The sequence below is a fragment of the Festucalex cinctus genome, chromosome 1 (genome assembly GCF_051991245.1).
Source record: "Festucalex cinctus isolate MCC-2025b chromosome 1, RoL_Fcin_1.0, whole genome shotgun sequence".
Classification (NCBI taxonomy): Eukaryota; Metazoa; Chordata; class Actinopteri; order Syngnathiformes; family Syngnathidae; genus Festucalex; species Festucalex cinctus.
In genome coordinates this window covers 31,528,707-31,543,345 of record NC_135411.1, presented here as the reverse complement: position 1 = coordinate 31,543,345, position 14,639 = coordinate 31,528,707, and the positions used below count along the sequence as shown (strand labels likewise).

Genomic DNA, 14,639 nt, shown 5'->3' with positions numbered 1-14,639 from the left:
AGACAGCTCGAGATAATCAATACTTCATTAAATTAAATTTGATTTTGTCCCAGTGCAGCTCAAATGTCTATTCTAAATATAGAATGGTGTCCTCGTGTGGTGTTACGGTGACATTAATAATAATAATAATAATAATAATAATAATAATAATAATAATAAAGTCAGTGTTTACAAAAACACCATGTGGATATCCAGACTATTACACAATCTCATGTCGATAGAGTTTTTAAATTTGATTCTCCACCTCCCATTATGTAAGCGAAATATCTGTTTGGAGGGAAATTGCAGTTATATAATAGTATCATCCAGTTCATCAAGTAAGGGTTTGTGCAAAGGCCCTTTTAGAATCGTTGCCTACTGGTATTGTTATTCCTCTAATCAATGAACTTCCTTTTGGGGAGGACTTTCAACATGAAATTCTGTAGAAGTTGCCCGAAGTTGACTGTGAATTTGGTCATTGGGCCATCAGTGGTGACTGGGGACTTTTCGACTTAATCCACTGCTGAAAACCACTATTATCAACTCATAATTATAAAACCAGTCAATAATACATAAACGCAACTGTGCAACAAGCAATTCATAATCCATATTGTTGACAACAATGAAAAACAAGACAAAAAAACAAAACAAAACAAAAACGCCTGAATAAAATTCATCATACACATCATATATGCTGTTAACATATTAATGTATGCTAATCACTTTTTGCTATAGTTGAAGTAGGTAGTAAAAGGTTTTGCTTTGGCTAACAAATCAGGGGAAGAAAAAACAATTGCTGTTATCAAGGGCCAGTGCTATGGCCCTGTGAGGATGGATCTGAAATTTGATTGGATAAAGAAACAGTGAAGGGCTGAAAGCCATGGAAAGATTAGTTCACATGTTGAAATCGGCATAAAAAATGAAATACAAAGAAAAAAATAAAAATCCAACATAGATGTGCTAGAAACAGTACAGCCAAGAGAAACACTGCAAAATGAAAAGAATAAAATGGTGGGAATAAGTTGAAATTTGGAAATTGCCGAGGTTCACCGAACTCAGCTAAAGACACTTTTGCTCATTTCTGCTCTCCTCCTTTATTCTGTGGCAAATTCCAGGGTTTGGGATAAAGTTGGAAAATTATATTGATCCTAATTACAACCTTACTTAATTTTATAGCACATAATATTTATAGTGGCCCGAATAAGATGTTTTCCGGGAGTCTATTTTGAACACCTGTAAGCGGAACCTTTCTTGTCTTTGTGAAGTGCTTGTTCCTCGTCGAACACTTTATGTCATCACACAAGTTTGACAGAACAGGACAGTACCGTAAGATTAAGAACTCACTTCGGAGCGTAAATTGCCTGTTTAAAAATAAATTTACTGTATATTTAACTTATAGTGATGACCTTTAAGTGTCATTTTGAGGACGCAGCACAATTAGTAGATGAAGCATAACGGCGAAGCAGTTTTGCATGCCACCATGCTGTGGTTATGAGTGTGTTACATGTACATTGTCAGTGGCAGATTTCTCAGAGGTCTCTGAAGGTCTGTACACACACTAGTACTGTGAATTGTGGAGTCAAATAAACCACAAGAAAATGATCAAGTACACGTTGAGAACAGTGGGACGTATGCTGGTAACAGGCACCGGCCAAAGCCGCTTCTCTGGGCTTAGCAGCCGACAGGTTTTAACTGAGGACGGAGCCGAATCAGCTCACAATGAGAATCTTACTAAGAAGGCGTCTCTCTACATACACGTAAGATAACTTAGTAATACAGTTATGGAGTTCTTCCAACACTGTCCTGTCATAAAATAATTGTACAAAAACCTGACTGAATGAAAAATAACACAATAAGAAGAACATTTAAAATAAAATACAAGTGATTAATCAGGAAGCATTCATACAGTTATGTTTTTTTTTTTGTGAGTATACATTGCTTTACTAATTTCTTAAAATAATATTTATATACTTTTGCCGACATTAGCTCCTCAACTCACTTAGCAGAGTTGCTTGGGCAAGATGCCACCAGATGGTACCAAAGCTGTTATTATTGCTTTGGACTGAGCACTTTGACCTGCTGTGTCCGGCCTCAGGGATGACACTACATTAGAGTCTCTCTGCATTCACATAAGTTCATTTATGATAAAGTCATGTTCTTCTTCTTTGTCATAGTGGCCCTACTGCCTCAAACGGTGCTCTTACTGCAATTTTAATAAGTACATCGCCAAAGGTGACAACAAGCACCTAGTGAGCCAGTGTCTTCAGCAGGAGGTGGAGACACTGCTGCAGCTTAGTCAGGTTTCCTGGTAGGTTCATTTTCCACATCATACATACACACAACACTTGCTTTCTCCAATTTCACTTTCTTTGTCCTTGCAGCATCACCTCTGTGTTTTTTGGTGGCGGAACTCCAAGCCTGGCACACCCCTCAACTATCTCAGACATCTTGGAAGCAGTCGCCAGGCGAACGAGTCTGGCAGGCCAGGCCGAAGTCTCACTTGAAGTCAATCCCACTCCAGAGGGAAGGACAAAATTGAAGGATTTTAGCCATGCTGGGGTCAACCGTTTCTCCATAGGGGTCCAGGTATGTTATTGCTTCGATACTTGGTCGTGTTGCCTAAGCTGCAATCTTGAGGTATCTGATTCTTATTATAAACCTTTAGGGGGGGGGGACTTTAATTGCCCATGAATTTCTGTGTCAAGTTCATTGAAAGAATGATGAACTTGTCTTAATTTACTCAGTGTGAAATCTGGGCCTGTTTATTTGAATGCAAGATATTTGGGCTGTGAATCTTTGACTGTCTCACGATTCGATTCGATTACGATTTTTGGGTCTACGATTCGATTCAGAATAAATTTTCGATTCTCGATTCAAACGATTTTCGTATTCAAAATGTTTTTATTGACAAATGATTTCTGCTTCAATTTACAGATATATAAAAATTGTCACGATCTACTCCAGTCTGCTTTGCAAGACAAAATGACAAATAGAGACATTAAAGTGTCTTTTTTTTTTTTAAACATTTATTAATTTTGTATTGTAAGTGCCTTTTCCACAAAAAAAGCATGTGGGCTACAACTGCCTTTTCCCCTTCTTCATTTCTAATTGAAATAAAATCGATTTTTGAATATGAAATATCGATTCGATTAATAAATGAGAATCTCGATTCTTTTATGAATCGATTTTTTGGCACAACCCTACAAGATAATATTCTGTTTTAAATGTTCTGCCTCTCTTGATTTGTAAATACCTTAGTAATTAACTTAAATTTTGATAATTTTCATTTTTTGATCTATGTTGTGTACAATCAATTGCACACAATCTGAACTTGACAGTTCTCTGTCCAGTCCCTCCAGGATGACGATTTAACAAGACTGGGCCGAGACCACAGCGCTATTCAGGCCTTGCAAACCATTGAGGAAGCTCGCAAATTATGCCCTGGGAAGGTTTCCATAGACATCATGTTTGGGCGGCCCGGGCAGAGCGTGGCATCATGGGAGGCGGAGTTGTCGGAGCTGTTGCGGGTCTGCGATGACCACGCCTCCTTGTACCAGCTGACACCCGAGCGAGGCACTTTGCTGTTCAAACAAATGCAAGGTGCTGAGGTGACTCTGCCCGGCGACCACGAGACGGCAGATATGTACGAGAGTGCTAGGAGGACGTTGCATCGGCACGGATTTGAACAGTATGAAGTGTCGAACTTTGCCAGAAACGTGAGTTGACTGTACAAAAACAAGCTGTGAATAGTGAATATCGGGGAATAATTGACAAACCTGAGAAAAAGGTTTAGAATTGTCGATAGATATCACAAGATGGTGCCAAAGCATTATTTTTATTTTAAACATTGATTTGGCCTATCTAATAGATGCTCCTCCCTTCACTTCAACGTAGTTTGTTGGCAGTGGCACCAAATCAAGTTGTCATCTTTATTTATATAGCACTTTCAAACAGCCTTAGCTGTCACAAAGCGCTTACAGAAACACATCATAAAATAAATCCTACAAAATGGCATTCAAGCACTACTCTCTTATCAAACTGGGCTTTGGCACCATTTTGTAGCATCTTGGGGCTTCTTGGAAAGAGCATAAAATAGCCTGGTGAGTTTAAATGGAACAATAAAAGAGTCATATGATGCATTTTTTCAGAGTTGACATTTCTCAGGTTTTTAAATAACACATCTGTGGCATGCCTTCATCAAAATACTCCAAGCATTAAAAATCATAGCACACGTTTCTTGTCTCGCTGAATAGAGGTCGTTTCCCTGTCTAATGCAAGTGACACAACTCTCATCATGCTCCATGTACAGCTTGAAAAATGGCAAGTCTGGGTTGTGTTACCATGACAACCAAAAAGCATGAGGCTTGCAACCAATCTCTCTTGGAGGCAGAGCACAGACTGTTTGGGGGGGGGAGCAAGTGCTTGTAAAGACAATAAAAGCATTTTCCCTCATGGAGGCAGCACTTCATGCACTACATTGTTTATATGGGTGTATGGATACATCAAAAAGCATAAATGCTGTTTCCACTTCATGATAGTGACTGCATGACAGTACCGTTTGGCTTGAATGTGGCTGTGGTTCAATTCTTAGCGTATTTTATCTTTATTATTTTTCTTCCTTAACACATACAACTGTTTTGGGGGGGGATTTAGTGGAATGGTTTAATGGTGTTAAATAATTTCAACAGTAAAACTTTCTTTGTTACTACCTTTGTCACTTCATACATTAAATTTGGGGAAAGCAATATTAAGAATACTTTCTAAACATGTTTGTGCAGAGTGCAGTGAGTCATCACAACATGAGCTACTGGAAGGGAAGACAGTACATCGGTGTTGGTCCAGGTAACCTTCTAATCAAAGCTATGATCTTTGAAGGCATTGCTGACACATTCTTTTCCATAACAGGAGCACACGGGCGCTTTGTTCCTCTTGGGGACGGAGGCACGCACAGAGAGGCCCGCACCCAGGCACTGGAACCCGACGTGTGGATCCGCGAGGTCCAGCAGCGCGGTCACGGGACTCGTAGGAGGATTCAGCTGGGACATCTTGAACTGTGAGCTTCTGCACATACACCCAGAGACGTGTTGTGTGACACGTGAGGCAGTTTGAATTGAAACCAACAGCATGCATGCATCACCAGCTGACAAACATCTTTGAGGTCGCTGCGCATATGCGTGTCCTTTCGATCATGCTGTCCATGTGAAAGGATGTATCGGCACATTGGCAGGCACTGTCATGTTCCTGCTATTTCTGAAATAGAGTTACTATTCTCTGTCTTTGGCAGATTGGAGGAGGTGTTGGTGATGGGATTGAGAATGACAGAAGGCATCACGCACAAGGTGATGCAGTAAAACCTTCATACATCATAGAGTCAATTATAAGGGGTCCGTGATTTACACACTCACTCACTCACTCACTCACTCACTCACGTACGTACTTACTGGTGGTGCCTGATTTATGACGGTACCAACATATCAGTTTTCAGTGTTCAGAACGACAGCTCGATATAAGCAGTGTTCATGAAGGCTCTATACTAAATGTACATATTTTTACATTTGCACTCTACATAAATGTCACAATTATTTGCTGTGGCAGTAAACTGCTATCAAATAAGAGGTCCTATGTTCAAATGTAACTTGATCTGTTAAGCTGTTTTTAATTGAAATGGCTTTTGATTTCAACAAATACAACCTCTTAACCCTGCTAATTCAACAAATGACTATTTTCAGTTCTTTACGACCTATAAAATATATTGTAACACTGTTGTGCATAATAATTTGGAACAGTAACATTTAATTAACAAACACTACATTATTATTTAAAAAAAAAATACTGTTATCGTGGGGACTTGCTAAAAACATAAAATTTACTCTCACAGCTGATGACTTAAATGCTGAGATTTATTAAAAAAAAATATGGAAGGTGTTATAGATGTGAAAATGACTTGTCATTTTAGTAGGAAAACTACATAAGACAGTACCTGTACTGTGGGACCGCAGCTTATGACATACATTATCCCGAACCGAGGCGAGCAAGCATGAAGTCAAAAAGGTCATCTCTGGTGTAAAAGGCCACATGACCCAATACTTTGATTCATAAACAGAATGAACCGTTTGTAATTGTGCGTTTTGGTGACATTTAACAGCACTGGCAGCTGTTCAGTCCAAAGCTGTCCCTCCGGGACATCTTCAGCTCTTCCACTGACGTCCAAGAATTCCTCCACTGTGGCCATCTGACCCTCAATGACGGGTGACATCTCTCGAAAATAAATTGTTTTGCTTCCGCGCCAGAATCGCATCATGTTTGTTTGTGTTTTTCTTCTCTTCTTTAGAGGACTGCGCTGCTCCTGGGATGGTCTGGCATTACTGGACAGCATGCTACCACCGCTGCTGATGGAATTGCAAAGACAATTCCATTTGAGAGCTCCAAGATGACCAGTGATGGAGTCTGCCAACACATGATGGTAGCGTCAAGAATCCATTCATTTCTGTCACCAGTGTTATAATGTAATTACACTTTAAGCGTCAAAATGCAGTCACGACTTGCTGGAATTTTACACAGAAATATTCTGGACATGAAACATTCTCAAATTCTTATCAGAAATGCTTCTATAAGAAAGTCCATTTCAAACATTTTAGTGTGTGTTTTTGTTCCAGAAGCCTCCTTGGCCTGCATATTGATGATCTCATTGTTTTCCCGCCATAGAAAATGTGCAAACACTTCATAAGAATCTTCCGACTGAATTAATGTGGCTGTCGTGTTGTCACGTTTTAATGGTTAAGCACAGCCTGAGCTGACAGCCTGTTCACAAAAAACATATGGGTCTCTATTTGAATAATTAGATTAGAATTTCACAGAATAACTGCAGCAAACTACACGTGCTGAACCTATTATAAACATTTAGATTTAATGAGAACATTTACTAGCAGCATCCTATTTTAATAATGTCATGTTGGCTCTCGTGATGTACAGTAGGATCATGACATTCAATATTTTTTCTTCCATTACACCCATACAATATCCCCCTGTATTTACAGTTGTGATCAAAAGTTTACATACTCTTGTAATGACCATGATGTCATGGCTCTCCTCAGTTACCAGTTTTTTCTACAACTCTAACTTTTCTCTGATATAGTGAGTGGAACAGATAGTTCTTTGACACACAAAAAAAAAAAAAAAAAACAAGTTTGGTCCTTTTATGACTTGATTATTGGTTAATTGAAAAAAGTGACTGATTCTGCTGGGTCAGAATATACATATAGCAACACGAATTAGCAGTTTTGGTGACTTAGAAAGTTTGTCAGTGAAATGAGCTTCATACCATTGCCTCTTAACTTCATGTGTGTGACTGCGACTTCTCTGAGGGCATTGAAATAGGGCTCATTGGATACCAGTGCCCACAAATGCAACAATGGACAGTCAAGGGGCTCAGCAGTGTCAAACCTACGGGGGGTGCTTAAAAAATACGATACGACAATACATCGTTGCGGGCCTCATTACAATACGCAGGCGTCAGAATCGATATTTCTCGTTAACTTTAAATAGGCAGTTAAAGCAAGGTTGCTTGCGCAGGAACAGCAGCCTCTGACGTTTTGCTCTCGCACTAGCAGCATGTGCAGGTGGGGGGTTTGCGTTTTACTTACTTGAAGTCAATTGCCATCAATTGGTCCACGTGTCTGCACGTGCATGAGCTCAGCAGAGGACCAAGCGAGGGAGCAGACGAAAGGGACCAAGTGCGGGTGTTTAGTTTGCATTGTAGCCTACTTATTAAAAAAAAAAAAAAAAAGTGTGTGAAGTTTGTTTTAAAAAATAGCCCATACTGTGTATTGCTATAAGAAAAATTAAAACAGAGGAAGAATAAACATTTATTTACTTATAAACTTAACATGGTACATGTTTCTAAATGTACCAATTTCTCTATATTTTGTAGAATGTGTTACATGAAAATATGCTTTTATTATTTACCCAAATATTTAAAATAAGCACATTTTAGAGCTGTAATTTTAATACTTTGGTATTTTTACTCATTTCAGCCCATGCTTATTTGTAAACTTTCCTGGTGTGTCTGTGAAAGTGGCACCTTGTTCTGCAGTGCATGCATATTTGGACCAGGCATGCCGCTTGGTGGTAAACCAGAAGAGCTGCTAACAAAAATATTTTTGCCATCCAGCGTAATACACACATCATTTAGGTATACATATGACTGTTACAATAAAAATGCAAGTAAATTAATGTAAAATATTGAAGATCATGTATTGGGATACATATGTATTGCAATACGTATCGTATCATGACACCTGTATTATGATACTTATTGTATCGTGAGGTTGTTGGCAATTCCCAGCCCTAGTCAAAACTGATCTGAAAGCACAAATGATTGAACATGTCAAGAAAGTTGCTTGGAGCCATTTTAAAGCATATGCGGGTCCCAAGACCAACAGTGCAAGAAATTGTTCGTAAGTATAAAGTGCATGGCACTGTTTATCACTGCCGTGGTCAGGAAGAAAAAGCAAGCTGAGAGAAAATTGCTCAGGAGGGTGAAGAGCCGAGAACTACCAAAAAGCAGATCTGCCAAGAATTAGAAGCGGAGGAGTGGTCAAAGATTCAACCAGAAGCTTGTGGATGGCTACCAAAAGCACATAATTGAAGTGAAAATAGACAGAGATATATGCAACCAAATATTAGCATTGCTGTATGTATATTTTTGACCCAGCAGATTTGCTCACTTTTTCTGTTAACCCCTAATAAAGTCATAAAAGAACACAATTTCATGAATGTCTTTTTTGTGACAAATCCATTCCAATTACTCCATCAGGGAAAAATCACAGTTAATTGGAAGCTCAGGAGAGGCATGACATTATGTTCTTTACAAGTGTATGTGTATGTAAACTTTTGATCACACCTTTTCTGGAGCACTACATTGTCCCTTATTAAGGTCATCAAGAGTATAAAATTCTACCTGCAGTAAAATACGAAAGCTCATCATTTTGAGTTATTACTAGGGCTGACAGTTTAACCCGTTAGATTAATTAATGATTCTGCAAATTAACATGTTATGCAAATTAACACAATTAACAGAAGTCCCACAGCCAAGCCATTTGGCTTTTCTACATAGAATACCCAAAGGGCATCCCAGTGACAAGATTAGTCTCACCATTTATTTATAAAAGTGGCAATAACTGTCTCCAATTGTCTTAGTTTTTGATTAACATTCAAACACAGGCGTAATCAGCTCTACCGTTTTGCTTTTCTAATTTCAATACCAATAAGGCAGTTGGCGGCATTTTGTCCAACTCAGCAATGGCCCTTGCCTTATGGATGCTAATGATGCCTGTGGATTCATTTAGTTAGATTCCATGAATGTGAAGTGAAATCTGCGCAAACATTTGAAATTTGGCCCATTGAGTGACCCATAGGCTGCAGTGGCACGTCACTTCCGACCTGCGCCACTCGTCAAAAACGGGGACAACAGACATGGACGCGAGTCCGACACATTTTCCATAATGTCCTACAATTCTAATTCTTTATTTGGGGACCTTTAGCAGATATGAGATTAAAATCTATTGATTAGGTTAATTAACTACAAATCATCTAATTAGATTATTTTTTTAATTGCCTGACAGCACTAGTTATTACTCTTCAATATTAGTATTGTGGTCATTTGTAGTATTATACAACTGCACTGCAGCTCACTGAGACCTGTTTCTGATATTTAATATATTTTATGGTTAAAGCTACCTGAAACAATAACATTATGTACAGGTATGTTTAGTTATATGCAGTATACATGTGCATGTCTATAATGTGTGGCACATTATACACATGGTACATACATACATACATACATACATACATACATGGTTATGGTACATACATATACTGTATGTATATGTACGTGTATGAGCTTTATCTTTTGTGTTACTAGTACTACTCATGTTCCTAATAAAGTGGCTGGTGAGTGTGGACCGGTGGCTCTGACTCACATGGTCACACCTCCTCCACGTCACGCCACTCATCCTTTGCATGCGTAGGTGCCGATGAGCATGCTCACATCGTAACTGAACAATACAAGGAGATGCTTACGCTCCTTTAATCTGAGTCATCCCATCTTCCCCCCCCCCACACACGCACACACACACTTGATGAGTGGTCTTTGCATCACTGCCTGGAAACAGCTGACTCCTTACTTGCGCTTGACCTTTATATGGAGTTAACGTCATAAATGTAGTCAAGAAAGTTTTATTATAGAAACATAGAACGTTTTTTTTAAATTAGGTATGCTAATATAAAAGAAAAAAAAAACAGATAAAAAGAGGAGTCTGTTTAGGTTTTTTCTTTCTTTTTATTTTCAATGTGTTTATGAAGCCTTTACATTCATGTCAGTAGATGAGTATAAGTAGTGTTTTCTACTGACATAGAACAGTTTTTCAAGTGACCATGGTATATACAAAAAGTAGGAATGCACCGGTCCAGCCAAGTGCTATACAGAGTATAACTCCTTACATAATACAACATTGCAGCATACTACTACAATCGGTTTGTGTGGAGAGGGTTCGCAATTCATTGAATCGGACACCTCTCGGGTTTGTTGGCTTTGGCGCTTGATCCAAGCACCAGCCGCAGGTCGCTGCCGAAGCTGGGCCGTCGCGCTAGGGTGTCCACGGTGGCGCAGGGCGCGGCCTTTCCCAGCGTGCGGCTCCGTCCGCGGCGGCGCTGGCACAGCGACTGATAGGTGACCATGGAGACCAGCTGATGCCGCGACGGCGTGGTCTCGCAGGGCAGGCCGCCCATGGCCGCCAGCTCCCCGAACACGGCCTCCAGCGCTGTGCCAAGCTTGGCGGAGGTTTCGAAGAACGCCACGTCCCGGGCCAAGGCCTCGGTGATGTCGGACCGACTGACGACTCTGTGAGCGTCCAAGTCCACTTTGTTGCCGCAAACTACCACCGGCAACCGTGCCGGTCGTTTAGACTTGACCAACTTTGTCTTTGCGGCTCTGATCTCGCTGAGCAGCTCGCGAACTTCACTGAAGGACTCGCTGTTGTCCAAACTGAAGACGAGCAGGAAGATGTCGCCTGGACACAATAAAAATAAAGAGCCAAATTCACCAACAGGCAGCAGTTTGCCAGATAGTAAAGAATTACAAATAAATAAATAAGAGGTCTTAAGCTGTGTATTGCCACTTCGTTTTAACTCACTGTCAAACTAAACATAAAACAAAGTGAATTACATATTGTGGTTTCAAAACAAACCACCTATTCCCTCAGAAAATCTGCTGCTATGTTATAAAACCCACAAAAGCATTACAGTGTGCACCCTCACATATTTACGGTTTTAATTCAAAGCTCAAAGTTAACATTTTTTTTTCATGGCCAAATTCAGCCTGCAGGTTATTTGTAAACATTTGAAATGTGATGTCCCATTTCCCAAGTGTCTTCGGATCACACTGCATTCAGAAGGGCACAGAGCATGAAAATAACTCAAATGTAAAATATTTTTAAATAATAATAGCTGTAAGTTATTACATTTGTTCTTTTATCGTTAAATTTGTTTAAATCGCAGACGCATTAGTATAAATGCTTGATGCGCTGCAGCCACATATGAATAATAAAAAATTAAAATAGGGATGCAATCAACAGCGAATTCTATCCATCCATTATTAGAACCGTTTCCCCAAGGGGCGCAGGCATGCTGTAATTATTAGAATCTATACTTATTTTGATAATTGATGAATTATTTAGAGAACTTGTTTCATTTAAATTAGTCCAAATCTTCTGAATTTCAGCCGGTCAACAGTAAATATACCTCAGATTTCTGTAGTCCTTGATAATAGCAGACTTATTATCTCTGTGTCGAATCAAAATAATACATTTCAAAACATCTACTTTTACTATTAAAAACAAAGAATAACATGTTCGCCCTTTTTCTGACATGTTACAAACTTTTGTGCTCTTCCTGCATTGTCAGTTTGAAATGTCCTGTTTGCGAATGCAAATTAAAAAGTTTTTTTTTCCCCCAGATTTATCGCCAAAATAATTGTAATTAATTAAAGTAACAGATGCAGCCCTAATACTTTGTATTTATGAGTCTGCGTTTATGTGTTTCAAGGACATGTATACGAAAGTAAAGTTATATAATAACAAAATTTTCATATAAGCAAAATATGTTTGACTCAGCAGCAATAATATGTATGTATTTATATTTAATAATCCAAAAGAATTAGGGATTTAAATATAGTGTTATACAATATCAGAACATGATCTTCACAGTAAGAATAATAACATTACAGTAGCATTTAAAGGACTAATTTGAATAATTCTGTACAATCGTATTGTTGGAGGTCATATTCACCGGTCAGTATGGAAAGTCTCCGTTTTGCCGGGAAATTTCTCTCCCTGGCGGCATCCAGGATGTCCACCTGGTACGTCTCGGCTCCCACGTGAAACAGCTTCCTGTGAAAGTCCTCTGCAGTGGCTTTGTACGTCTCTTGGAATTCTTCCCCCAGGAAGCGCCTGACCAAGTTGGTCTTACCCACCCCGGGTGCGCCCAGCACCACAATTCTGTGACAGTTTCTGGGCTTGATCGCACACGGCGCATGGGCGCATCTTTGGATCTCGCCAGGGGCGCAGCCCGCTTCCGGCGTTCTTCCCTTGTCCTGCTGCCTCCATCGCCCTTTGACTGTTTCCAGGAGACCCATGCCCGTCTTTGGTAGGTTGGACACATTTGGGTGCTTCTGTTGGGAAACTGGGCTGAGTGCCGGACATGGCGGGTGAGGATGCCCGGTGAGAGGATTGAATATTTCCAGGACGCCATCAACAGGAAGTTGGAACCTCTCGGTGGTGTTCATCTCTGTGTCGGTTCAGTCGTCATCTATATCAGATCTCTGAGCCCGGCTTGCTTGTCTGGCCATGTGCGCACCGAGCAGAGCCCGGCGTGGGTTTTTTATACACCCACGCTGAGCGTGCGGTCTGCGTCATCCGCTTGCATCCAGGGAACATGTTCCTTTTTTAGAAGCAACCCCCTCCCTCCTCCAATTGGATTTGAGTCAGGACTGCCGATGTAACGCCGCCTGACTTGTTCGCACCTCTGTTTGTGTCATCTGCACCCTAAAAGTGTGTGCTGCGTAGTTGTGGATCAATAGACTGGGATAATTGCCAGCATCCTTGTTGTCACGGTTACGGGAAGGATGAGCAACATGCTCTCATTTTCTGTCTCTCTGCCTTGACATTTGGATTTTTATGTTGCTTTGGAGTATTTTTGTTATTGAGTGTTGCTATTTAATGGGATCCAATACAGACGCAATCAATTGAGAAATGATGAACTGCAAGATGTTTTGCGAAACAAATTTTCCATAGGAAATAATGTGACGTGTAATTAAATACTGTAAAACCTTTACTAGCTTTGCAGCCTATGTTTCTATTCCATTTATTCACTTCATCAAAAATGTGTGTGGGTCAGTATATATAACACACTCTATGTTTAGTCATCATGAAAATGTAAAAAAAAAAAAAAATACTGTGTAAAGAACAAAATCCAAATGTTTTGTCTTTTAAAAACAGTGGTGTCTTGACTTAAAGGTTTCATTTGTGACTCTGCCCCTTAAACTGCAATATCAATGGTAGTTTCATCGTTTCCAGTTAAAGCAACACTAAGGAACTTTCAGTTTATGGACAAAAGCAGTAATGTTATGCCTGAAAGAAGACCACATTTACCATGAGAACAAGCGCATTGCGTCATTTTTGAGCTCACGCCGGTGAGTGAAAGCTGGGCCAGTGTTGATCCTTGACTGTCCTTTTATTCGGGTAGCTTCCCTTTTTTCTTTTTCCTCTTCTCAGACAAAACTTTTCAGTTGTTTTGAAGCTTCTGCCAGGAAAGCAGTAATCGTGCCTCGCCATTCAAATTGACTTGCGTCTTTGTAATGAATGGGGAAAGGGGGAAATGATCAGTGTTGCCACAGTTACCTTGAAAAAGTAACTTAGTTACTTTACTGATTACTTGGTTTTCAAAGTAACTAAATTGTGTTACTGATTACTTGATTTTAATAGTAACTAAGTTAGATTAAAAGTTACTTTTTTAGTTACTTTCAGCAGCTGCCGATAACACCATCTCAACATAAAAATAATGCGGTAGAAACGGAGTTCCAAATACTTTATTGAAAGTGCATTTTTAACATGAAAAGGAAGTTGTTGTTTTTTTTTAATGAAAAACAAAATAGGCAGTCTCTCTTGACTTCTTGTAACATAAATACTTTTTATAAAACAAAAAATAAAAATCTATCCAGGTTGAAAATGAAAATCCCCTTAATTCCTCTATTGTTTGTTCCGCTATTCCAGTGTGTACACTTGAGTCGACTCGTGCATGCTGAAAACGTGACTTGTCTGACGTCACTCCCCCTGGCGAGAGGGCGGAGACGACCTCATCCCATAATGCTTCACGGACCAGTTGAGGATGGAAATAAATTATTTTTTTTACCACTTTTATGGTCCATAATGCACACTTTTTTTGTTGTGTTGTGTGCCTGTTGGTTAATAAAACTAGTAGTAAAAGTATCATCACTTTTGTTTTGAATGTGCAAACCATTCACGACCAGACCATGGCTGAATTCAGTGTGGTGATCAATGACTTCCGCCTCATCTTCGTAGTTAGCGGCAGTTGTTTGTGAC

At 39.6% G+C, this 14,639-nt stretch overlaps 2 protein-coding genes across 3 annotated transcripts; one reads left to right on the top strand and one right to left on the bottom strand.

The window, feature by feature from the left end:
- The first annotated feature begins 1,251 nt into the window (after positions 1–1,251).
- Positions 1,252–14,572, top strand: rsad1 (radical S-adenosyl methionine domain containing 1). Of its 2 annotated transcripts, XM_077528799.1 has the most exons (10): positions 1,252–1,736; positions 2,154–2,287; positions 2,361–2,565; positions 3,330–3,695; positions 4,758–4,821; positions 4,885–5,032; positions 5,264–5,318; positions 6,125–6,228; positions 6,311–6,442; positions 14,310–14,572. In XM_077528799.1, exons 1-9 carry the CDS (start codon positions 1,578–1,580, stop codon positions 6,411–6,413), a joined length of 1,338 nt encoding a protein of 445 aa, XP_077384925.1. In that variant the 5' UTR covers positions 1,252–1,577; the 3' UTR covers positions 6,414–6,442; positions 14,310–14,572. The 2 variants fall into 2 exon arrangements, with proteins under 2 accessions (XP_077384925.1, XP_077384830.1); XM_077528704.1 differs by lacking the exon at positions 14,310–14,572 and having other exon boundaries at positions 6,311–9,071.
- rasd2a (RASD family member 2a) lies at positions 10,302–13,044 on the bottom strand. The gene is made up of 2 exons (XM_077528583.1): positions 12,328–13,044; positions 10,302–11,051 (listed from the first exon to the last, which is right to left on the bottom strand). The coding sequence occupies exons 1-2, from the start codon at positions 12,821–12,823 to the stop codon at positions 10,540–10,542; spliced, it is 1,008 nt and encodes a 335-aa protein (XP_077384709.1). The 5' UTR covers positions 12,824–13,044; the 3' UTR covers positions 10,302–10,539.
- Positions 14,573–14,639: the final 67 nt, after the last annotated feature.

Bases quoted from the DNA above. Each gene is read 5' to 3' on its own strand.
- rsad1 (XM_077528799.1), top strand. From the start codon at position 1,578: ATGATCAAGTACACGTTGAGAACAGTGGGACGTATGCTGGTAACAGGC. The intron at 1,737-2,153 runs GTAAGATAACTT...TCTTTGTCATAG, and splicing joins AGGCGTCTCTCTACATACAC to TGGCCCTACTGCCTCAAACG. The intron at 3,696-4,757 runs GTGAGTTGACTG...ATGTTTGTGCAG, and splicing joins TGTCGAACTTTGCCAGAAAC to AGTGCAGTGAGTCATCACAA.
- rasd2a (XM_077528583.1), bottom strand. From the start codon at position 12,823: ATGAACACCACCGAGAGGTTCCAACTTCCTGTTGATGGCGTCCTGGAA. The intron at 11,052-12,327 runs GTGAATATGACC...TATTGTGTCCAG, and splicing joins GAGACTTTCCATACTGACCG to GCGACATCTTCCTGCTCGTC.